General features: G+C 40.1%; 1 protein-coding gene and 1 long non-coding RNA gene across 15 annotated transcripts in view; one reads left to right on the forward strand and one right to left on the reverse strand.

Moving 5' to 3' along the window:
* Positions 1-25,556, forward strand: part of LOC111243562 (calcium/calmodulin-dependent protein kinase type II alpha chain-like) — a 71,834-nt gene extending 46,278 nt beyond the window's left edge. For 4 of the 14 annotated variants that reach the window (XM_086977435.1, XM_022789346.2, XM_086977438.1 and 1 more), the window contains 6 exons: positions 3,677-3,769; positions 9,764-9,835; positions 13,946-14,008; positions 16,659-16,734; positions 17,023-17,211; positions 18,552-25,556. In XM_086977435.1, coding sequence (XP_086833561.1) covers positions 3,677-3,769; positions 9,764-9,835; positions 13,946-14,008; positions 16,659-16,734; positions 17,023-17,211; positions 18,552-18,702 — 644 coding nt within the window. In that variant the 3' untranslated portion in view covers positions 18,703-25,556. Of the gene's footprint in view, positions 1-3,676; positions 3,770-9,763; positions 9,836-13,945; positions 14,009-16,168; positions 16,588-16,658; positions 16,735-17,022; positions 17,212-18,551 lie in introns of those variants that run through there. The other 10 variants (XM_086977444.1, XM_086977437.1, XM_086977440.1 and 7 more) reach the window with 10 other exon arrangements.
* Positions 16,820-20,568, reverse strand: LOC147758605 (uncharacterized). The gene is made up of 2 exons (XR_015319154.1): positions 20,429-20,568; positions 16,820-17,202 (listed from the first exon to the last, which is right to left on the reverse strand). It is a non-coding gene; the product is annotated as an uncharacterized LOC147758605 (long non-coding RNA).
* Positions 25,557-26,195: the final 639 nt, after the last annotated feature.

Below are 26,195 nucleotides of genomic sequence, written 5' to 3' on the forward strand. Positions count from 1 at the left end.
CACTCTGTTTCACTGTTTGGCCTTCGATTGTTCCTTGCGCTTGTTTATGGATTGTAAGTCCATTTTTCTTCCGGTACATAACGCGACACGCGTATGCACGTATGATAGTACGTAATTTTGGCGGTCACGTGCAAGACGTTCCTTTGTCCTAGCGAGGACTTACATATTCATCCGCTAGCGCGGCCCGCAATTTCCGTTTTCATACTGCCTTATCATCACTTCTATTGAACACTCAATTCTCACTTCGTTTGATAGAAAAAAATTGTGATTTGTTAAATGAATAGGGGTCGGTGCTTCATTCCCGATAAAACTAGTCTCTCTCTCTCTCTCTCTCTCTCGCTGTTCCATGGACTTTTCTCTTTCTTCTTCTGGTAAATGCACTTCATTTCAAACAGTTCTCTGCCGACTTTTTGCTCTATTTATCATTTATATTATAGTCCACTCGATAATGGCTGACCTTATAACAAACTTCCCCAGACACGTGATCCGTTCCTCCATGTCTACTGCGAATCGATTCATACGGACAATTGGTTCCAACAATAATCATTTAGCCAGAGACTTTTTTCTCCCAGCTGCTATTCCAACAGGGGCGTTTCAATTTATTCAATAGATTTGGAAGCAAGCCTTCTCTTCCATGTGTTTGGCTCCTCTTCCTCTGACTGTCGGGTATTATCAGACCCCGCCTATCTATAGTAAATCTCTTATGTGCTTTGCTCATACGATGCATTCCTTACGTGATTCATTCACTGTAGACGTTTTTCCGTTTGTGCAATTATTCAGCTGCTTGCGCGTTGGTTCGTATTTGCCACTATAAGCGGGCTAACCGATTACAAATTCATGTTTCTTGGCTATCCAAAGATACGCAGCTCATAAACAACAAGTATTCGCAATTGAGATTAATTAATGTTTGAAATCGATTCCGTTCTTCATCTTGAATCGATTTCATTTTGACCTAGCATTTCGTCGCTAGTTGTTCGCTCAGCTTGAAATTTGTCATAACAACAAATTTTACTCAGCGACACTTTGCTATTGTCTTTCACTGAAAGCAGACATCTCGATCGGCCTGTTTGACGCATTATTGTTGCATCCGTTAGAATTTACTTGATTTTGGTGCCGGTCGGTTGATTTTCATTTGAAGGAACAGCAACCAATCTAAATAGACGACAGTTAACCGAGGACCTATACGGGGCCACACAGAGTGCACATGCTAAAAATCCGAGACTGGTACGACCTCCATTTTGCTTGTCGATTACTCATCGGTATCGTTCTACATCAGGCGCCATTACCGAGGACTCCTAAATCGTCGTTAATTGTTAAATCAGTAGCCTCTCGTCGTCTGGTTCAACGTGTTGTTGTGCACATCTGTTGCATTTTGCAAAGTTATCTCCGTTCATTGATTGATTGATTGATTGACGGGCTCATTTATCACGTCTAATCGCAACGCGATTCTACGTGCCCCTTTATAATGCGCTAATATAAACGTCTCTATAGAAATTATGCTCGGCACATTTCGATCTCCTTCCACCTCTATATAAACGGTGGTAAGACTACAAAGAAAGCTTCTTTGCGTAGACGTTCCTTTAAAATTATGAACGAAAACGACGAGTCATCTGGTAATTGTTGTTAATTCCCTGATCATATCGTCATTTCACAGCGAAGAAAAGGTATTAAATTTTCTTATTTCCATCTAATTTCCAGAAATTAGTGCACGCTATTAAATGATAATCTAATGATTGAATTTATCAAACTTTTTATTTAATGTCAGTATTTTTGCGCAGGCTTTTGGGCTGTAAATCATTGCAACTCAAGTTCGCTATCAACTTGAGCGAAGTGGAATTGTCGCTAGTTGATAGGTTTGCGATGTCAGTCTGATGCTATTTAATGCATTGAACTGGGGCAGAATTCTGAGCTCAGTTTACGAATAAGCCAGAGACGTTATCTACTCTCGTTTTATAGAATTAGCATAAACAAAAGTCTGCGTGCATATGATACATACAGTGAGCTTCGTTGATGAACGAAACGAAGGAAGGAGGTGGGCCCGTCATAGTCGCAAAAAAATATAATTTACTTACAAGAACATGCAGAAGTTTCGATTTTTATGCAATGTATATAGTTGTTATTGGTCCGTTATGGCTTAACGTTACCTAACAGCAGCTAAAGTTTGATGTTATCGTTTTTGTTGCTTTATAATCGTGTGCGTTTGTGATTTGCCGGTTGGATGGTGGGATGAACCAGAAAGTTAAAAGTCTGAAAAGTTCGCATTTATCATATTTTCTGTCCAATCCTGTTACAGCAGATACACAGCTGGTGTGTAGATAACGAACTGATCAGATATAGCATACATGAGCGCTGATCCGTATATCTGAAAACCATCGCGTCTATGTACTGCGATTGAACCTATCGTCATTCGTCTAAACCATCAAATGTATATGGTCCAGTGGATAGCAGGTGCCTATTCATTGCAACCTCAGTCAAGTATAACTGCCTACGCTTAAGTCGTTGCTGTCGATTTTGTCCATTCGACTATTATTGGATATAGTTCCAGACGAAATCGCAAGCAGGCATCATAGATGAGGTGCACGATTCTATATATCTGCCGTAAAAGAAATTTGTGAAGATTATAACAGCTCAAACCTCAAATGTCGATCAAACCAAACAAGTTAAAAGTGAAGGCAGCAGCCGTTGATGGTTAACGTATGTGATGGCAGGCTCAGCCAAATCAGCCAAGCTATGACGTACTCTTAAAAAAAAAATGGCAAAAACCCATATATAGTAGGGAGTAATACAAGCAAAACAAATGTCGAAATTTAGATAATTCAATATGTAGTATATACGTTGGCGATTTCAAGCTATGTGTGCCATTAGTCAGTGACTGAAGCTTCTTTAAATAGACACAACATATATTTTCAAGTATTAAATGAAGCATCGCACTGAAGCTAGCCATTGCCCGTCTGACAGTGGCCTGATGGGTTCGTGCGCACTACCGTGTGTTTCTAAAGTCCAATATGTGTGTACGTATTGTACTAGAGCTGAATTTTTTCAGCGTGCGCATACAGCTCTCTATGTATGTGTACTCTGTTGGCCTTCAACCTCATGGTCCAGTAGACATAGTACTTAACTTAATCTCTTAGTAAAACCAATAAGTTCAAGGCTGCTAATCTTAAAAACATCCATTATCTTCGAGAGTACTTACTCAGTCTCAACAAACCAACGAAGCGACAAGCTCGATTAGTTAAGCCTTGTGTCGAGATACCTATTGTTCATGTTTCTAAATACGAATTATATAAACCTAATTAGATCTCAACTCATCGTCTTCGTCGTAGCTGTCGTAAGTTGTCAATATCGTTGCTGTTGTTGTTGTTGTTGTTGTTATTGCTGTTGTCGTTCTTGTTGTCGTTGTCGTTGTTGTTTTTGCCACCGTTAGCGAATTGTGTCGGTGAATTTTTTTCATGTTCCTATCTCCCATTTTTGCTTCGGTTGCTGCCTGCTGTCGTTGCTGCTCTTAGGAAACGAGCAAGCTGCTATGTAATGTTGTATTGTACCGTAGTGAACAATTAAATTGAAGGCAAAAAATTCAAATCAAATCCATACAATCGTACTGCCATTGTCCTTATCGTAATCGTTCGTTCTACAGCGCGTGCACTGCATCCATATTTTGTTACTATTATTATTTTAGGTCGAAGCATTATCACGAAAAAGGGGAGCCAGGTGAAAGAGTCAACAGACTCGGCTAGCACCACGATTGAGGAAGACTCTGAATGCGTCAAAGGTATACCACTATTGCTATGTTCCGATCATTTAAACAAAAACAGCTACAATTTATCAATTGGACTGATAATTTTTTATTACTACTGCAAAACGTCGATTGCGATCTGATGATTCGTTGGTTGTTGTTCTCCCTTATTGTTCCTGCTTCGTTTAACAGTCATTGTTTGGCTACGTAGCATTTCATTATTACTATTATTGCTTATGTAATAATAATAATAATACTTATTTTTATTGTTGTTGCTGGTAATAATTTTCTTTTTTGTACATGTTCGTTGGAAGACTTATTTTTCATGTCACTCGCCCCGACAGACGGTTCGACTACCTAACCCGTGTTGATATACACTTATCTCGGCTTGCTCGTTCTCTCTCGTCTTCTCCTCCAGTATCTCTCCTGTCTTGGTGTTTTTGCCCCACTCCTGACTGACTTACCAAACCTTCCTCCTAATCGCTTTCTATGCTAACTCAACAACCGAGCTGAGTCCCGAGTCGGTTTTACCTTTGTCATATACTGTATGTTGTTATCAAGCAATGATCCACAGACTCCTGATCTAATCTATGTATTTATGATATTACACCTTTAATGTCTTTAAGCCTGTTTCGAACGGTGTACAATCGCCCTTCTTCATGTTTACTATTTGGCGTTTATGATCATGTATACGGCCAAATGATTAATCGATCAATTCCGTTAACCTAAACGCTGCGAATTTGCCACCCGCCCAGTAACCTTCAACCGCCTAACATGGTGTAGAATTGTTGTACGTCGTATGATAGCTTAGTTTGCGTACTTCTCTTCTTTTTCTTGGTTCTGGGTTTGCATTCGGCCATCGTTACGTTCGCATGGACATCCTGTTGGACTTAATGGTAGCTGGTTTTCATGACGAAGACTTTGCATTTGAAATCGATTATTATATATGACTACCAATAAGGATGGCAAAAAAAGAGAAACAAAGTATCGCTATGCAAGCAACATCTAGCGTGTCACACACCCCGATCAGCAGGATCGCGTGTGAGTTTTTTGTTTGCGGACCTGATTAGTCAGTCAAAGGCGTGAGTTACGTGCAAGCGATGGAAGGCGTTGCGGTGAAATAGCTTTATTGACACCTTACGGTCTTTGCGTTTTTTTTTTTATTCAATTCATAGCCATTGTTGCCGCGTTTGAGTTTCAGTCGTATTTTTTAGCTTATTCGTTCATTTAATTTGGGTAACCTTTTTTTTTATTTTTGTTGCTACAGTTTGTTGCTGTTGCTACAACAACGATTGGTGGTGCTGTTTGTTGCTGGCTGCCTCTATCTTGTGCCCTTTTGTTCTTGAAACACGCGCATTATATTCAACTTAAATCTTTAAGACCCCTACGTTTTCTTGGTCCCTTTCTGTCGCTTTTGGTCTCTCATTCCCTCACACACATTCATTTACTTACTGCCGTCATCAGGCACCTTTTGCTCAACTCATAGTAATAATAATAATCAATTTAGCTCTACTTCCTTCATTAGATCATTTCAAGCAACGCTTCTTTTACTTCCAAAAATGCCTTCTTATTTATCATTGCCTCATCCCAAATCTACGAAAACACCTATTTTTAGCTATGGCATCAAGGACCTGTCAGTATTGAGAGTCTAACCGGAGTGAGTACTCCTAGATTTATCTGGAGTGTATCCAGAAAACCTGAGAAACGGAATGGCAATGATTCAAGCAGCTATTAGCCGCAGTTTCTTGTTTTGTATCTATTCCTTGCTTTACTGGTCATTAATATCTAGTATTTATATTTGCCAACATTCAGGCTTGAACCGATATGGGAGCATGCTTCTTAATAATGGCAACGCACTCACAGAGATGCGCATTAATCATCCAGACAATGCCGCCCAGTATACGGTAAAAATACCCCACTAAGAACAAGCGCTCTATCATTCTATGCTACCACTCAATTTACACTTTTTTGGTAGGAAGGAAAGCATTTGAGACAACGAGTGCTTTCTTTGGAATTTCTCTTCGATTTTTAATCCCTCAAATTGAAGTTCATTCAGCTAGGCCTAGCTTACCCCTTTTGAGCTCTATGTGGCGTGTAACCTTTCACGGATTACTAAGCTGCTCACCTAAAAATAATTTTCCGAGATCCGTAGCTTTCTGTCGTTATGAATATTAGGGAAGGTTTATGTTTATAACATATTGATTTTATCCGCGATCATTTTTAAGCCGTCCGCTAATTAAGCCTTTTGTCCTGCTGCTGTGTTTCAACCATGCATTAAAGAACAACAACAAGCCAAATGGCCGTTATGAGGTTCTTCGGCATTCTCTGAGTCAGGTGATGAGATATGCGGTATCCAGACAGACGATCGCTGTAGAACAAATCGTTTCAATCAGTCGTAATTAGTAGCATCGTCAGCAATATCAGAGTGCAACAGGTATAAGCTGGCGCCACCCGAAATTGCTGTCACTATTTGACATGATCCCCTAGATATAGCAGATCGATACTACGTTTGTCATGTCAGATCCCGATAGGGCAATCAACAAACCATTCGGTTCTATTAAGCTAGTCATTTTGAGCTCAGCCGTCAATTAATTAGAGCGACTGAAACTTACTGCTGAACTACCTCTGTGTTTACCACTATAATAGTTCATTTATGTTGATTACGAATGTTTCCTTTCGGTCCTAATTACCATACTCAACGGACCTCCTCCTCATAACACGCTTAATCACACCAGACCACGTTTTTACGTATCTCAACAATCACTTCGAGCTATAACCTTTAACTATAGCGTAGCGTAACTGGCATAAATCTATTTGTCATTTCAGCCTACAAGTATGTACCTGCTGTATTCAGAATAAAGCTTTTAGTCTTTTCTTTTACTACACATTCCCTACATGTTTGATTTCTCATATAATTCTATTTTTGTTAACATGATAGTATACTTCCATATATATATATATATATATATATATATATATATATATATATAATCTACGCATAAAAATCGTTTGTTTATTTTTGGGAATGAGCAAACAATTATATTCAGATAATTTGGGCTACCGTTTTTAATTGTAACAAATGATTTTGTTGTTGGCGCCAGTATAGTTTTCGTGACCCGCAGCCATAATAACCATTGCAACGAATGAATTTTTGTATTGTTTTTAAATAGTTTTTTCTGTATACTGCTCCGGAGAACGACATTTCGTATCAAATAGCTTTGAAGCTACTTTTTTGCCAACTCCCAATGAATTACATGTGACCGTAGCTTATAGATTCTGCAGATAAGCATCTGTTTTTCTTTTTAAAAAATCGCATTACATGACCGTATTATTACTTTTGCTGTTGCTGCCGTTACGTTTTATTTAATGATTTTGTTGACCCAATTCGTTATCGGTTCAAAATCCTGTTATAGATAAGTACATATTCTCGCAGGGCGCTTTCGCACATCTTGTACGTTTTTTGCCCAGCTTCTTTCTCATGGCGCTCATATTTAGTATTTATTAGGTATAACTTTAGCCAATTTTTTTAACTTCAACTGCCGTTTATATTGACAAACATCTCATCTTCTTTAGCCGCCAATACTATTAACACTTATAGTAATAATACAGAAGAGAAGGCGCAAAACGCTGATCCTCAGTATTTGTCGTGTTGCAAGTGGATAGTCCTTTGCATGCATCATATAACAACACATTTAATCTAATTGAAGTAGTATCCGCCAGTGTTTTATCTCAAGCCGATTAACAACTACAAACGGCCTATGCTTACCTTATTCAGATAAACAAAACAACGCTACAATTACCATAGTACTGAATGACTGGGATCAACGGAAAAGACACCTTACCTGTCTAGATATTTATATATAGCCGATGCACACACTCATATATATATGTGCGCGTGTGTGTCTGAGTGCTTTATCTTGTTCTGCTTGTCTAGACATATTTGTCTAATGTTTGGCACCACTGAGGGTCACCACTGTGTAGACCCATAACCAATCAATCAGATTCATTGTCTATCAACACATGATTGTCTGCTTTTCCCGTCCGTTTGTATAGTTGGCATAAAAACTAAAGAGATTTTGTAACACATGTCATCATATCATAGACGTTCATCATCTATCGGTGATATAACAATACTAGATGAGGCTATGTAACAATAAAAATAGTAATAGACAAAACAGTATTATTACTACTTTTACCACATGGCAGGGTGAATTCCTTTGCGTTTTGCGATAAATCGATGTAAAAAAACTAACTTGTAGCTCAAGCTGCTTGTCTTGAGCTCAGTCGAACTCGACGACAAGATATCAGCTTAGATAGTAATAAATGTGTGCATACGAGCATAAGTATCTATAGTAAGGATAATGTACACTTCCAGCAACGCAGATGATGATGATGATTAAGTAAAACGAGATCATATATATAATGCGGTATACATAACGGGGAAACATATACTTATCATATATCAGAAGTTTAACTATATCTTGAAATTCAATTCCCTGCAGATGATGAGACTACGAAGTTTTTTCTTATGCCATTACGCCGCACTTACTTTTCGGTTTTCACCCGATCGAGACAAAGGCACTGCATTGACTTTACATACGCCATTGCTCAATATGTACTATTGATTCTCACTGGCCGCCAGTTACAGCCTTCCGTACAGTTGGATCGCTGGATGCCCAGGTTGTGCCTATCTTCGCCTTCTTTCTGAGAATCTCAGTATTGGCATTACCTAAAACCAATACTGACCACCTACCGAGATCAAATGCCCCCTAGTTACTCAGATCGAGTTACTAGACAAATGGCTGATGAAACAAATGAGTCGATTGATTGGTTCAGTAAATGCATTCATTGTCTCATTGATGGGTCTGATTAATCGAGCTCCGTTAGACACCCCTTGATTTCACCAATATGTATGCAATATTTAAATTGATATGTAAATATGTTCTATACAAAGAACGTACATAGACTATATAAATTAAATAACACTTAATCAAATACGCCAGCTGGCCGTCATTAGTTATGTTTACATTTATTCTAAATGGAACGCAGATGCTATTAAAAACCAAATCCATACAAATCTTCTGTTTCACTGGCTCGATTAATCATTTCTTTTTTTATTTTTCAATGCCTACTCGTAATAACGATCATGGATTATTGGATGAAGATAACTTAATAACTATGATAGAACCGATGACTGCTAAGGGTAGTTATCTGTTTGGAGTAATTCGATCGAAAGAAATAATAGACAACGAATGGCAATGTCGATTTCTTCGACTGACTGATGCTTTGCCGCGTTTCAATTCCTGCTATAATTTTTGTGCGTACGTATGGTTGTAGATCGTGCTGTTGCGAGATCAATTAAATGGGTACCGATTTCGTATTTGATTGCTTGCTTGATTAATCCATTGATAAATGGAAACAGAAAAAGCTGTTGTTAGTACTGTTATTATCTCAGTATCATCAATCCGTCCGCGCCCGTTTGGCCAAGATTCGCTGTCTTGTCCAGTTTTTGCCAACAGCCTGAGTTACTTTTTTGATCATGTCGTTGAGAACTGACTTTGATTTAAACAAAGCATTGATCACATCGTTTATGATACTGCTAATGCTGATAAGGATTGGTTACAACTGGCGTGACGGTTGTGAAAATAAGTAAATGTTTTATGAGGATGAACGTGATGCCGATCAAAATTACATGATTATTATGAGAACCTTTTTTTATTCGTTTGCTTGATGATTGATGGGCCGTCCAGTCGTTCGGTGATTGTCTGTCGTCTGTTCGTGCGTTCTAGAGCGAATGACTGATTTAATCATTGAATGGTCGATCTGAGTTTTCTTTTTATAAGCATCGACTCGCTTAACTAGCTAGGTCTTCTAATAGGCGTTACTTTCACCGGGGGCCGGCCCTAGGTACTCTGCTTTTCTTAAAACAGCACTTTGGACAGCTCTATATAGATTTTACTATGTCGAGCTTCAAAAGGACACTTTATTGGTGTTTATGAAGAGCACTCGTTGAGCCCCGATTCGTTTCAGACGTGACCAGCCATGGATCCGCTCACAGCGGTCCAGAGAGAAGCAAAACTGTGATCCAGTGCGATCCCCAAGGTACGCGCCAGATATGTTTCAAGATATGCTTATTCTAGACACGATCCAGTAGCAATTCATTAGTTGTAGGCAGTATAGGCTAACACTACAGAGATGGACAAAGTCAGATGTGACAATAGAACGGTCACCTTGCTCAGGTAGCTCGTAGCCTATTTCTTCTGCTGTTGGATAAAAGTATATATTATCGTTATTTACACACCTGTACAGCGTATATAGACTTGTGATGCTATGCCTGATATATATATATATATATATATATATATATATATATATATATATATAGCAGTGAAATGAAATTAAGTTGTAAACGCTGAAGCCTAGATGCAAAGTTCTATGCTTCGTTAGTAACTTGTGGGGCTTCTTATCGATTGCCACGTCTGCCTGTAGATAATCCTTGCATTTGATTCTTGGTATTTGGTATGTGGTTGTTCGCCTTGGCCTCAGCAACTTGGCTGTGCTGGATCTCGCCAATGACTCGGATCATGCCCGGCAGGAAACGTGGTCTAATATACCGTTTTGAAAATCTAACGATACTGTTAACAGCTCCATAGTATCTCCGTAGACATCGTCCAACAAAACCTTATATCGTTGTAGGTCCAGTCTAACTGAAATATGCGTCATTCATTAAGCTTGATGTCCTTCCGTCTTGATACGTTTTGATACCGAGTAGTTCTTCCACAATGCCAATGATGACAACAGAGGGAAAAGCACGATTGTTTCAGCACATTGATCGGTAAAAATACTATCGCTTTGCACACATGACCTGGGTTAGGAGTGCAATTAATCCGGAGGATAACGGAACCACATTTTTACTCTAGGGTTCAACCATGTTTTCACCAGATGTGAAGTGATAGACGTTTCTGTAAGTCCCTGCTATGACTTTTTTCATAAGCCTTCACAGACAGATAAACGATGTATGTTAAACGTAACGGCGAGAATAGGAATCTTCCCTTTACTGTTTCACTAAACAACACGATACTTAGCCAATCTACCTGCTTCGGGTTGCGCACTGATTTCCAAGCATATTGCAGTTCCCCACACTTCGAGACATATAATAATATAATACTGCTACGATCTTATTTATCATATTAGACTGCTACAAGTGAATCCGGCGGTTTTGCGAATTGAACAACTTTTTTTTTTTAAATTATGCGCCACTAGCAGACAATATTTGGTTAGTCAATACTTTAGCACTCTTCAAACCTGTAAATGTAAACTGGTAGGGTCTACTCCAGAAGAAACTTATTCAGAAAAAAAAACATTTATAATATTGAAACCCAACGCTTAGTAGTGAAGTTCTTGTTCCTTGGTCACCGGCTTACGGGAGTCCATCGAAGACTAGTGAAGTAGGCTATGATGTTTTGGGCGAAAGTACAGTCCGGGAATGGTGCAAACGTTCAGATGAGTTCCAAAACCAGTGAAAAGGTGACCAGATGTCAGAAACCGAAAGATGAAAACGCATTGCCGCAGTTGAGTAGGTTTTCGATGAAAGTAGCCTGCTTCACAAGAACTTTATTATCATATGTAACTTATTTGGAAACTGAATAAAAATAGGCTTCCCGTGAATTGCCTCCAGGTTAGTTGGAAACGCATGCGTTGTATGGCAAACACGATTTACAAAACTTTAATTAATAAAGAACCCTTCTGAAGCATACGAAGGCCATAGACATGGTGTGATATTTACAACCAGCCGGAGGACGAGCACAGCTCTGCAGAGAAATCGAGCTCGGCAGCAGTGTCAAGTAAATAAGGACGAAGAAGTAAAAAAGGACGCGAGGTGATGGTGGTACTTCGCAATGGACATAATATGTGCTACTATGAGATATTCGCTAAAAATTAAACAATAAATGCAGCCTCCTATACCGAATTTTTTTAAGAAACTTGCAGACCGTCCGCTCGGCAACTAAAAGCATACAGTCTACTCATCGTGCCTCAGTTACTCCCTGGATCAAGCAAAAGAATATCTAACGTTTGCTTCGATTTGCTTGCTCTCCGAATCCAAGTCTATGTGATTACATGGGTTTGCCATCCACTAAAAGAACTAGCTTTATTTTGAGAAGCCATACAGAAATACAGAAATTACATATGGGAACGCGAACGGTAGGTATATGGTTGTCCAGAAGCTGCCAGAGCAGTGGGACAAGGATTTAAACGCAAAACAGAGCACTTCTAATGGATACTGAAAAAGTATTGTCTGGAACCTTCTAGTTCAAAAGTTATTCAGTTTTCCGCCTGAATCCGCTGGATTCTCTTGTAACAGCCTAATAATAATAGCTAAATTTATGCATGTCTTGTTTGCTCTGTTGTTAATTTTTGCTCAGTCGGTCACAAATTGACTTTAATACCGATCTTCTTTTCACTTGCGCTATTTTTGTTTGCGGTAATAGTCATGCACTATGCTTAATCTTCGAAAAGTTTACGCGATACATGGTGATCGGTCTAATTTCGTGGTTTTCCTCACTTTTTGCCAATGCCTTTTACATCCGCCACTACGATTTGACTGAACCGTTCGCAAAAGTGAGCATCACACAAGTACCAATATTCATAACAATACAACAGCAATCACTACAGCGGACACCCGGCGAATATTATTGATTGTAGAGATAAGCTCTGTTTTTTCTATACGACTTTTCCTTGTCGCTGTCTATATCCCTTCTCTTTGGCATTCACTGATCGCGCTCGGTGGAAGAGCTCTCAAAGGCACCTAGTGGAAACTGACTACCATCGCCAGCAGCACCAACGTAATAAGTGTTCGGCGAGTGCTAGCAGACATAAAAAGCGAAGCTTCAGCTGCTGTTCTCACGGCGCAGTTGTCAGTTAGTACTCTTTTGATAGCGGTCTTCGATGCATTATTGTACACCGGCACACTCTCCCGCTGCCATTGTCGGCGCTTAGTTGAGTTCCTATTTTGAGGCTAAGCAAACGTTACCCTCTAATCTGTTGACAAGCTAACCAGCTTTTGCAACCTGTGCCAGCAGTCAATCTTAGAGTATGTCAAAACGCATTCTGCCTATGAGACCTCACCGCCGCAACGAGAGCCTGCATTTCGAATTCTAAGAGAGGGAGGCCAAAACGCTCCCTTGAACCCATCAAGAGGTAGTAACCTGACAGACGAACCTAGCGGATTCTACTACACAGCAATATACGGATTGATATACGACGATGTCAGACACGGCTTGACATGACACATATATATTAACGTTGACAAAGACCAAATAGAACATTCGTAAAAGTAAGCGATAAACATTCGTACAGAACTATTGTAGAACTTGCTGTAGGATAATTGCCGTGCACGGACCGCCCCAGTTCAGCGAGTAGTGTGTCCCTTTAAGTTAAAGAAAAAATAAACCAAGTAATACTAACAGAAAGCATCAACCAAAAATCAACCACATGCATGCAATATCCGCCCATAGCCGATAACCATTGGGAAGTGCACGGAGCTTGATATCCGTTACCGTTACAAATACATAATACAGTAACAAAACCCGCTTGTCGGTCACGCAGTTCGCATCGCCTGCATCATTATTTTACAGCTATTGTTGTTCAGTAGTTACTTTCAAATCTAATTTCCCGCCACGCTTTTCTCTTTTTTAGGATTATTACTATAGATTACTTGCCGCAATAGCCGTAGCTGCCTGTATTTTGTCGAGTTGACGTTGCATTCTGTTACTGCTGCTACCTACCCTGCTGATGATGAATTGACTGATTGGCTGACGATTGCTGATGATAATGCTGTTATCATTGCTGATCGATAACGATAGCTGTACTGTCGATCACGATAATGATGATGATGATGATGAACTAAATAGCTACAAGAACCGGGAATCTTATTACTTTGTCTTTCGCAATAAACTATTTTGCGAAGTGTTATCTGCCTATCGACCTACTTTGCTGCTACGTAAGTGGAGTTAGGAGAAATAAATTTTGAGTGTCATGTGAATCTCACTTGAGTCCGTTCTTGCCACTTCTGCCCCCGTTCTTGCCCCCGTTGGTACTCTTCGTTTGATGACAACGACGATGATAATTGCGATGTCGACGATGTTGTCGCGTTCAATCTTCGACGTTTTCGATTGATCATCTGGTCGTTCACGCGCGTCTTCGGTCAATCAGGCGCTGTAATTCGCAACGGAGGTGTGGCCGCGAGCTCGATGGGCTCCCCAGCCGTCCTCGACCGTAAGTAGTACTGACGACAAAAACCAGCTTTAACACAACAACTAGCAGATCTTACAACCGCAACAACCCCCTACTGCTGCTTGTGCAATAACATCCAGCCACGATGATTCCGACTTAATATGGTATACGGTTGAAACTAGCTGACAATGTCCCTGCTCTCCCCTGTTCATACCTGCAACCTCATCATAGTTAATCTCATACACCCACATCCCAGCCAGATTTCGCTTATGAGGCTTGTGTAGCCGAATGGTTTTCAAGGCAGCCATCTTCAAGGGTTGCTCTTTCACATTTACGTAATGGCCAAATCGGTCACGCTAAGTGCACTATTACTAAGGGACTGTATTGTTGGCGGAAGATTAATGTGGCGATAGCGCCACTCGGCGCCACTTTTTGTGCTCTATCTCAGGCACTCTATCTAACTCTCGTTAGTCCATTCACTTTTCTACCAAGTACATTTGATCTCTCCAACTTAGTTTCTTTTGTTTCTCGACACGCTCCCCTTGTTTTCTTCACTCGCTCGTCCTTTGCTTTTGTCCATCATACAGCTCTGCCTTCCGCTTTCATTCTAACTCTCTACTCATTATTATCGATTTATTATTCGCACCGTAATGCGATATTTCGTCGATTCTTGGCAGTTTGCTATTCTATTTGGATGTATGGATCGTGAGTCATGTAATCGTAGTCATCCGCTAACAATTCGACAGCCGAGCGATCAAGTCCTACGATGCGTTCCCATTATCGCGCATACACAAGCTTTCTATCTACGCGTTCATGCGCGAGTGTAATACGGCCGACGCGTCTCAACAGCGCGTCGCCTTTTATCAGCATTGTCACTTTATGTACACTTGAGCACTGCCATTACTGCCAGGCCGATCATTGTCGTTTTTCATTCTTCAACCTAATTTCCTTTTTCGAACCTTTCCGTGGCTATTTTAGACTTCAGCTGTAACCACACTGCAAAAAGTGGCTGGTTGTGATTGGCGAAACTGACCTGTTGCTAGCTATAATGCTATTACGAGTGGATTACTGACTGAAGTTTGTTCGATTCTAATTCGTATTTCGTAAATGTTATTGTTATACAGTCTAAACTACATTTTTGTGCTTATCTTTTTGTGGTCAACAAAATAACAATAGGACGATATTATTAGCATTAACCAATAGATCTCATGAAGAAGATATATTCCATAGAAAAGATATATATTATATATCTTTTCTATGGAATAGAGCCCATGTACGTTTGCATGTACGCCGCCGTTTTCTGTAAGGTGTCGTGGACGTAGCCAAAAAGTAGATTGCAGGCAAGAGGAACCGAGAATATGTGACGAACCTTTCCATTGTCCATTAACTATGCAACCAGACATCCTCAGTATGTCAATGCACGAGCCTAAAAGTGCGGAATAGAGACGCAGTGGTGTTACGCAATTTACTATGTACACATATAATAGGCAACGTCCTACATAAAGAGAAAACTCATAGCGCGGAGAAATTCTAATTGTGGCAGTCGAACAAGAAACGCACACAGTGCCCATCACGAAATTGTGCCGAAATAACAGTACATCGGTAGTTACTCGAGCATGTCTTAAAAGAAAACTGTTTCGCTACATCAGTGTTCTGGGTCACTATATCATACCACTCTACTTGCTAGAGAATTCTGTTTATTATATTTCTCCATCTCGTTTGCGTTTGAGACTTCCTAAGTACAAGCGCCATTCGGCAATTATCCTTAAGTATTTTTGTACAAAGTGTCTGCAATTATTACGGTTCATTTCGCATTGTACGTGATTGTTACATATGTACAACATATGCGGTTTAGCTGAAAGTGTACTTATTTTTCCATACTTTTTAAAAATTGGAAGTTCTTAAGTTTACTTTATATACTATGCTGTGATTTCTGTGCCCAATTTTTTTTTTGATTGTTAAAAAATTGTTAATTTTGTCTAATATTTTTCGGTTCTCACAAATAGAATGTGGAAGCCGGCTTTTTTATGCTACCGTTTGTGTGTTGATGTTTTGCATGCCCCAGCGGCTTTTTCAGATATTTCTTACTATCTAGTTATTACCGGTAACTAGACAGATAAAAATTCTTATACCATTTTTTCTTATATCTCTTATATCACATTTACTGGCTGAAACTTGCATTGCTTTTACACATATGTACAGATACGTACACGTAAATTTGGCGCAAAGAAAATGCCAGTCGCGGACAGACACCATCATCCAGCGGAGCCTTTAGGATTTGCATGCCTGCCCATGCTGATAGATACTCAGTGCTACAGCAGTTTTCTTTTTTAAAGAGAAATAATAAAAAGTCTTCGTTTTCGGTAATTGCCAAGTTTTTTTTTACAGAGTAGACTACAGTTTTCGCACAATTTTTACTGTTGGTGTACTTCTTGTGACTGCCTCTTATGTTGTTGGTCGTTGGAGTTGTTATGTTTCGTTTCTATGCAAGTGTCTGTGCGTTTGTGTGTGCGTGTGTGTGCGTATCTCTGAACGATGTATGGTGATGAACAAATGCCTATGGTAGCACCCAATGCGCTATGGCTTAATTACAATTCCGGCGGCATATTTTTTGAGCGACCAACTATTCCGGGTACATTTCGTACAATAACGGAGTGTGCCGTTCTGAGCTAACGTCGTTTACTCGCAACAGCTCGCAAGCAGGAGGTGGTCAAGCTCACCGAGCAATTAATCGAAGCTATCAACACGGGTGATTTCGAGACCTACACGTAAGTACGAAATTTACGATGAATTAACAAGATAAAAATACTGCACTGTATAGAATCACTAGTGGCTAAAATGAAGATATATGAATAGTAAAAGTAGTTGCGTATGAGCTATAAACTAAAAAATAAGTTATATTTATTACTATTCTAATCCCCATGTTGAAGCGAACCGAAGAAACTGTTAAAGTAGTAGAAATTCGGACAACTTCGCGTGTACGCAACGCTGTCAGATTACAAGTGTTACAAGTAACAAGGTACAAAATTCCTTATCGTTATTTTATCGATACGTAGAAAGCTGTGCGACTCCCATATGACGGCTTTCGAGCCCGAGGCAATGGGTAACCTGATTGAGGGAATGGACTTCCATAAGTTCCACTTCGATGTAGCTGCCAAGCAGGCTAAGGCCGGATGCAATACTACCATCCTCAATCCGACGGTGCACATGATGAGCGAAGACGCCGCCTGCATCGCCTATGTTAGGTAAAGTAGAACAGTCTCTGAGTGTCTTTTCTGAGATTGTGCAGTCTTACGAATGTGCACCCTTTAACCTGGTGTTATTGGACATTAACAAAAGCTCTTGTAACTTGATTAATATTTATCTTAAAGTTCAACAAACCGTAAAAAATATTTGAGGAACTAAATCATAAAAAGAAATGCCGTTGTTTTTTTGCATTTATCTGGAAAATTTTAGGTTGGAACATAAAGGTTTTCAGTTTGTTTTCAATATTCCCCTTTCCGTTCATATCTCCTTTATTTGTTTACTTCTGTATACCATTCAAATGCTGTCTCGTTAAAACCTGCCAAAGCAGAGAAAAGAACGAGTATGTCCGAATTCAGAATTAAGACGAATTTCCATCTTAAAAGAAATGATCAGCTGCACATTCTGGGACTGAAAGGATCTTGTACACTAGGAAACGTTCGAAAAGGACGGGACGGTTAGCAAGGATTTGTATCTGACCTGATTGCATCGAGCAAATGAGATTATCCAGCTGAAAAGACCCAATAGAAAAGGCGAAGTTATCCTTCTGCATGACAACGCCAGGCGACTCACGGAAAATGTTGGGAAAGTCGCTCTGCAGAAGTTTGATTTGAAGATTTCTTTTCATCCACCGTAATCTCGCGCCAATGGATCAGTGGCAGATCGAAATCGTAGTGAAAGTCTTAAAGCCCAGCTAAACGAATTTTTCTAATATCAGACCTAAACGTTTCTGGTGAGAAGGAATAAATAAATAAATGGGTTAAGAGACAAAAGGTCATAAAGAGTGACGGCAAATATATAATAAGAAAAAATGTTAATAGAATTTGGGTGAAAATGTTGCCATTTATGTTAAGCGAAAATACCAAAATTACTCGAGGTTCAACCGAATAATTTGTCTTTCTCTTAAGTTTTACATATATGTTTTAATATACAAAAGATAGTGTATGATATTCTTTTTCTAAGAGCCGACGTATTCACTATACCAGATAATCCGCTCGATAACTTAAATGGTTAATTTAAAATTTTACCTTAAAAGATTTGTAGTTTTCTTAGTAAAAGTAATTAAACTTATCGTACTTTTATTAGGATTAATTTAGCAGTCACCGTGATAGCCTTACTGACACTAGCAAGAGTATAATATTACTGCATTAAATAGTTTCTCCTTCTTTTAATTATTACTAACCGACTCAGTTGCATGGCATAAGTAAAAACTCTTGCCATTTACCTTCAATTGCCTGTAGCAGTTTCCCGAAATTTTTTTTATTTAGAAAATTTATCCTATTTCGATCATAGTGTCGTCTGCTTTTCATCCTAGTTTCACTGTACGGTCATTTGTGCGCAGGTTGACACAATACGTTGACAGCAGAACAGGACAAGCCCGTAGTAAGCAGACGGAAGAGACACGCCTGTGGCTTAAGAAAGACGGCAAATGGCAGAACGTACATACCCATCGGTCGGCCAATTCGCATGCGTCGACTTCGTACTGTGATTAGAAATGGATGGGCTGTACACAGCGAGGCCGCGGCTGGAGGAACATAAATAAAGCTGGCGAGAATTGGCGGACAGGTACATCGTCGTGTCAGGTAGTAACAGCCAGTAGCAGCAGCATGAGCCGGTCGCTACTTAGTGCGGCCTCGTCACTGGCCTCGATGAAATGGCCATTTAGCTCTCAGTCAACACTGGGCGAAACCGCACTGTCAACAAACAGATTCGTTGCTTCACTACCAGACAGCAGCAGCAGCCGTAACAACAGCTTTAACGGCAACAACAACAGCAACAATACTATCAACAACGACGCCGGCGTCAGCAGTAGCCTCAGCAAAAATTACAGCCCAGTAGTTGGTATCGTCTTGCGTGTGAACAACAATGATGGCATGGTTCAGCAACAGCAACAACAACAGTGTCATCAACAGTCTTTAAGCGTTGACAGCACAAGCTGGTGCGGGAGGAGTACGCCTGGCGACGACAACACCGAACGTATTAATGGCCACGAATCATCACAGCTAATAATTCTGGAGGGCGATTTTACCTTGAAAAATGAGGACGCATATCCTATTGTCACCGCGGACAACGATAGAAGCGACAACGATAACAACAATAAGTCTTATGTGACAACTGAGGGTTTCAGCAACAACAGTCACGAGCACACGCATAAGAGCGGTCGTGATGAGCTCGTTGCCAACAGCATGAGCCTGACCAACAGAATACTGCTTCCAACACCAGCGATTGCTCGAGCCTTTAGCGGACTGGGGACGCAGGTCGGGCGTGCGTTGCCCATTTCGAACAACCATAATAATATACCGGTCATGATGGCGGACACTGACGGGATCGTTAAGCGCCTTCAGTGTGCCGAAAGCAGGCCTATGCGCCTGGCCGGGTGCTACGACGAGACTCCATTGCTGCTCCAAATTCCCGTTATTCGCTTCGAGACGACTGGCTTTGCGCCCCCTCAAGCTCGTCGAGCTGCGATTATGCGGCTAATGAGCCGCATGTCCGATAACTCGGCGGTCGCTGGTTCTCAGGCTTACTGCTATGCTCTGCTTTCTATTACTACTCCTAAAAGTAATGCTTATTCTTCGTCTTCTTCTTCAATGAGCACTACTATTTCTACGAGTGATACTGCTACGAATAATAATACTTATTCACCTTCTATTGAAGCTACTACCACCAATTTACCTTCCTTTTCTTCGTCGGTTACAACTAGAACGGCAACAACTAGAATATCTGCTATTCCAACAGTTTCAACTTCGACAATTTTAACTATTACTAGTAGTACTGATACTCCGACGTCATCAACAGTAACGGATACAACGCAAAGTGCAATTCGCAAACGAGCAGCTTTTCGAGACACCTCGGATCCTTCCGCCAAGCAGGCCAAGACGCTCTGAATCTAATGGGGCTAGGCAGCAGGCAAACAGGCAGACGCTCGCTAAGCCATATCAGGCCAATTGCACCTGAATGATAATAGTTTATAATGCTACGCGAGTACTTAATAATTAAATGCATACTACCATACATCTATGACAATGCACTATCTATTCTAACTACCTTACTCCACGACCTACAGCACTCTCAAGAGAACAGGAACGAAGAGATGAATTTATATTATTAAACACAAGAGATTTCAACTTACGAAGTTTAGAACTTACGCGCACGCGACAGAAAGAAGAAGACAAACAGTACATAAGAGAGAAACATATTTCCACAAGTATATCGTACCGTAACCCTCGTCGTTTCGGTAGAACAGCAGCCCTATGTATGTATTTACATTGTATCGTACTTATGGTGAACATTAAAGCAGGTTTGTTCACTTTCTATGAGTATTGCCATAAGGAAGAGCGTAAACAAGAGATTGTGGCAAACAACTACGAAAACAACAAGGCAGTGAAAAGCTATGAGCCTTTTGCCATGATTGCAAAACCATTTTAATAAAAGCACACTACGCTGTTGCGTCGCACAAAACAGCTGTTGAAAAAAACATTGAACAGATGTCCGGCTGACATCGATACGATAACAGAAAAACAGGGACACAGACGGAAGAACGGGCGGGCAGGCGGGCGGGCGGGCGATCGGACAGAGGGATGGATGGATGGATGAACAGACAGGCCGAGGCAAAGATGCGTTTACTGCCAGGCTTCGCTCGTTTATTTGACTAGTGAATATGTAAGCTGTCGGCGGTACGTTATCATTTCGAGCGCTTGCCCCGAGCGTCGTCGGTCAAGCCACGCTGCCCACCAGCTGCCCACCGCTAACCCGCGCTATAGCTCCTAGAAATAAAACGCTGTTAATGGTTTTGATTTTCGTGATGATGATAGATTGATTCATTTGTAATAATGATGACTTCGGAGGCGAATTTGGATTCTGATAATGTCCACGAATTATTCGTGATTGAGAATAACGGTTAAAGTTAACACCGATGACTATTATATGTTGATAATAGTAATGCTAATGCTAATGATTTAATTTATTGATGTGAGTGATGGCGTAATCAATGTGTTGATGGACTGATTGATAAGTTGATTAATTGATTTGTTGAACGATGGAGTGATCTATTAATGCATAGATTGATTGATTGCTCTGAATTGAGATAATTTACTACGGTGACCTAATGCTACTTCAGTTGTTGATCAATTGATTGATTTTGTTGTCCAGGCAGTCCCGCCGTAGCTTAACCTTTTATACGACGATTACTCAAAGATAGTAGGTAATAACAACTGACCCCAATTACACTGACGCGGAACTAAATGGTATGAATGTATGGAAACAACGGTTAGCAGCGAAAGAAAACAATAACAATTGACTATATGATAATTATTCTTATTCTAATTACTAGCATACAAAAATATTGACGGCACTGGTATTAACATAAAATGCGATATGATAATGATGCTTGATGATGATTCACCTATATAAAACTGGACGAGATAAGCAATGATCTAGAAAAACGATGATTCTAATGGATGTGGGGTGGGGTGGGGTGGTAAATGCAGGCGGAGGGCATGAGTGACTAGAGCGTAAGCCGTATGATGCTGATTGATTAATGGCCGATCTTGTTCGACGATGAGTCATTTGGTAAAAGATTCTGAAGAAGGCCGCCGATATAAACAGAAAAAGGCTAGAAACATTAACATAAAAGGACACAGATATACCTACGCAGACACACATCTATGCACACAACCAACTACAGATACAGAGACGCGTTACTACCTAATTATTACCACTGACGGCATGCTCATTGGACACGCGAAGAGGATCTATATATATATCACAAGCACAGAATTCGTTCAATGTGACTTGCTTATTCGTATCAATATCTATTATTATTATAAATATCCATAATCGATATATGCTGCCGATATGAACCACGCTAAGCGTAGTTCGACTGGTAACGTGTTAAGCAGGCGAGTACATGAGCGCGACGCGCTCATCAGCGTTGCCATTTATAACAATGGTAAATGGCAACGGTGATGATTATATGATTAATTACTCTTCTTAAGTCATGCTATCGACAAGAACGGTGACGGTAATGACATACTATTAATGATACCATGCTTGGATTAATGGATAGACTGGCCTTTTATGACGATAATATATACGACACACTGGATGACAACAGAACGAAAATTATACAGACGGCCTAAATATTTGAAAATTAACGAAAGGAGGAAAATAAGTATGAGCTACAACCTACTAGCTGATCAGAGTCGTGGTGATACACACGTCGATAATAATGATTTAATGGTTATAATAATGATAACGATAATAATGCGAGTAGTGGTCGCAGCAGAGAGGTAACAGAGACAGAAACACGGCGGCAAAGAGAAGGACGGACGAAGCAACGAACGAGCGTCTGAAAAATTATGCTAAAACCTCAGCAAAAAAATATAGCGCGCCGGAGGCACAAATGGAAAAATTAACCTCGACGAATTTCTTCGAAAAACGAACGGACAGAGAATAACGATGGCAACGACAACAGGCCACTACTGACTCAGTTATGGAAGGGCGTACTCAAAGGCTAGCAGAAAACAACCAGCTAACGGACGAAAGAAATGAAAAGCAAACTTAGATTAAACGTGATGTATAGTTATCTCGAAGACTAGTGGCACGGTCTTTAGTTCAGAGGCTCCCTGGGTTCACGGAAGTTATTTGTCACCTTTGCGCGCCCTCTAGGTGTCCAAAAAAAAAGGACTTGTCACTTGAAAGTATATCTGGTTACTATTACAGTGGTGAACGACAGCTATTATACAGAAGTATCTAGATATTGCTGCTATCTAATGCATCTACGGTCTCTCACATAATGCACTACACCTTATTGCACCTACACAAATACACACTGTCAATAAGAATAGCTAAGGGAGAAAGCATAATCGAACGAGAGATAATTGTATGGTCACTTACAACGGCAGCGACGTCACATAGAAAGGACTATTTAGATGTAAATTAATGACTAGAGAAATGATGTCATGCTGAAACCGCGGCCACAACGAGTAATCGAGCCTCATGCGGCTATTGCCGGGTCATCGATGACGGCGGAGCCAGTAACGCACTATACAACAATGATAAGTATATACATATGTAGAGTTGATGGATGGCCAACGGCATCACCGGTCAATCACGTGGTTAGTGTCTCTCTTTTTACTAATCGCATATGGTATGATATGGGTGCAAAAGTAAAGAAGACGTAGGGAACGGAAAATAACGGTTGCATTCATTTCATTATTCAGCTACAAAGAGCTGCATGATCGTATTACCGTGCGATAGGTTTCATTCATGGGGAGAACGCTTTTTGGGGGCCTTGTATCGACAGTTGATATTGACGGCTGTTCTTCCAGAGCCCGGCGTTCCTTGAGGCTGCATTTGAAAAGGGAATGCTTTGTGGATGCGAGAACACGAGATACAGCAAAATGACAAGGGAAGGGATCTCACAGTGCACGCAGAAGGCAGTCAGATAGAATTCATCTGATCGATGGATTCATCGTCTGACTATGCCGGACTCCCAATTTTTTTTATCGAAAAGTTTGAATCGTCAAAAAATAACTTTCTTCTGATCCGGTCTTACCTAGAACGAATAATGCAAAGCAAATTCCAGCCCTACCATGCATTTTACATATATTGGACTAGTCTCATTTTTTAATGCGTCATTTCTTGCCATCTGCCTTCGTGGCCAGGACAATTGTCGATCGGGCTTTTTAGCCCTATATTTGGGTCTTAGTTACCCTATTGAGTAGAGAAAATCCTTGCCACTGCCCGCAAAGCTCTGATATTGTTGTAGCGACAAATGTGCGTTCGAATCGTTTTCATAATTGCTACTAATGATGATAATTACAATTAGAACGTTTTGTTTAAATTTCCATGGCAGCCCTAACGGCTCTTACACATACCCTCAAAGTAATGTATTTTAGAATTAGACAACAAACTCAGACTAGAAATAAGCCGGTATTGTGCACTGAGAGGTTAAACGTCGATATAATTTTATCCTACACTTGTTACCAGATTGGTCTCATCCACTTAATTCAGTGTCGTTTGTAGTTCGAGTCGGCCGGATCAATATCTCAGATGCGTGGGAATTGGACAACCCCGTTGTCGAACAGACACCGCCAGCGGCAACACGCCGCGTACTGTAGAGTTGACCTCGCTTTCCAGAGTCGATCAACGCTAGTTAAGACTTGGGCTGATAGTATATTAATTTTGATACATTTCCACAATATGACGCAATGATTTTTTAACATATACTGTTTTAGCCGACGTTTTGACTCTATTCCCTAAACGTTATGCTAAGTACGTCGTAGTTTTTCACGGTGTCCACCTCGAAAAATATAAAATTTATGCGTACGAGTACGTATATATATATATATATATATATATATATATATATATATATATATATACATTTCATTTTTGTTCGGCTTTTTGAGAGCTATCGATTATCGGTATCAAGAAGGACCCCTATGCATAGAACACTCCATGTTAACTTCCTAGCATTTTCCACTTTTATTAAATAAAAAAAATCACTCTCGTTATAGAAAGAAAAATCGAGTTTCTTTGATATCCTTATCATGACATTCGCATGAAATTGTATTACCATTATATTGAGATTGCACCATTTTGTCTGGATAAAAAAAAACTGTTCCAATGAATGTTCACCGTCGCAAACTTTTTGGCACTTAAGAAATGCTTAAAGGGCACTTAAAAGGCCAAAATGGATGGTGAACCTTTTTGTCTGACAAACTGTGGCATGCCAGTAGCGAGAATATGTCTGGTGGTGACTATGTGGAGATAGGAATTAAACGATGCGTGTGTTCTCGTGAAGCTGATCTTGCCATCTTGTAGACAGATAGTCGTATGCTGACTCCAGTGCATTGCAGCTTTAACCACTTGCCATATTGCTGGCCCAAAATTGAACAGTTACTGTGTAAATCGCAAGGAAATGACTGAGTTTATGCATACCTGACCGCCTAGTTCACGATGAATCCGATTCGAGACGCAGTTAAATGGCCATTCGCTGATTGGATTGCTACATGAGTGCCACCGCTTGCAACTTCTCTTCAACTCAGCTCTACCAAATACTATTACTGCTATTACCAATAAATAAATAAACTTTACCACGACAGCAAGTTACGCAGAGCACACAACTCAACCTTAACTAACTGGCCATTAATTATAGTAATGACAATAAGGCTATCCTTGGTATCGATAATAACAAAAAGACGAATAACAATTCTGATGATAACAATGACGATGACGCTAACCGTGACTAGTAATGATGACGATGATGATTGTTACTATTATCATAATAAATGGTAAATGATGCTGATAATAAATGGAAAATGATAATGATGACGATAAATGGTCAATATTACTGTTATTTCAAATAGTGAAATAGTAAGCTAATTTAATGGAAATACGATGGAAGTAATCGTTTCAATCAGTGATCTGAACTTTATATCACTAATCTATAGACACATACGTACATACATACATATCTATCTATCTGTATTGCTAAGCTGCTGCTGCTGCTGCTGCTTCGAACGATAGTTTCTATCAAAAATAAAGCACCCACTGATCTATATGAATGTGTCAGTTAGCAAACCGGCTGGCAGGCTATGATCAGAAAGTAACGGATAGGCAAGTAGACAGATGGGACATCTCTAGTATAATGGGCAACTGCGTCTTCTCATTGAAACGCTACCGGCCGTCTGCGAGTGCTACCTTTGCTTCAGCCGTGTCTGCGTCAAACTTTGTATTAACACGCTTCAAAAACATAGCTTAACATTGCCGGGGTCTGGAACCGATTCTGGCCAAGAGTTCTATTACAACAATGTAGTTATTAAACGTTACGAATGCAAAGCGGAAGCCTAAATGAACTGACAACATTGAGGGTCCGATCTGCCTATTCAATGAGTTTTCAAAAGAAAAGCATACAGGCGTAGAATATATATAAATTTTGTAAGAAGATGAAACTTGCCGCCATTATTGTTTCACGTGA

This window comes from Varroa destructor, unplaced genomic scaffold (genome assembly GCF_002443255.2).
Source record: "Varroa destructor unplaced genomic scaffold, Vdes_3.0 BEIS01000001.1, whole genome shotgun sequence".
NCBI classification, from domain to species: Eukaryota; Metazoa; Arthropoda; class Arachnida; order Mesostigmata; family Varroidae; genus Varroa; species Varroa destructor.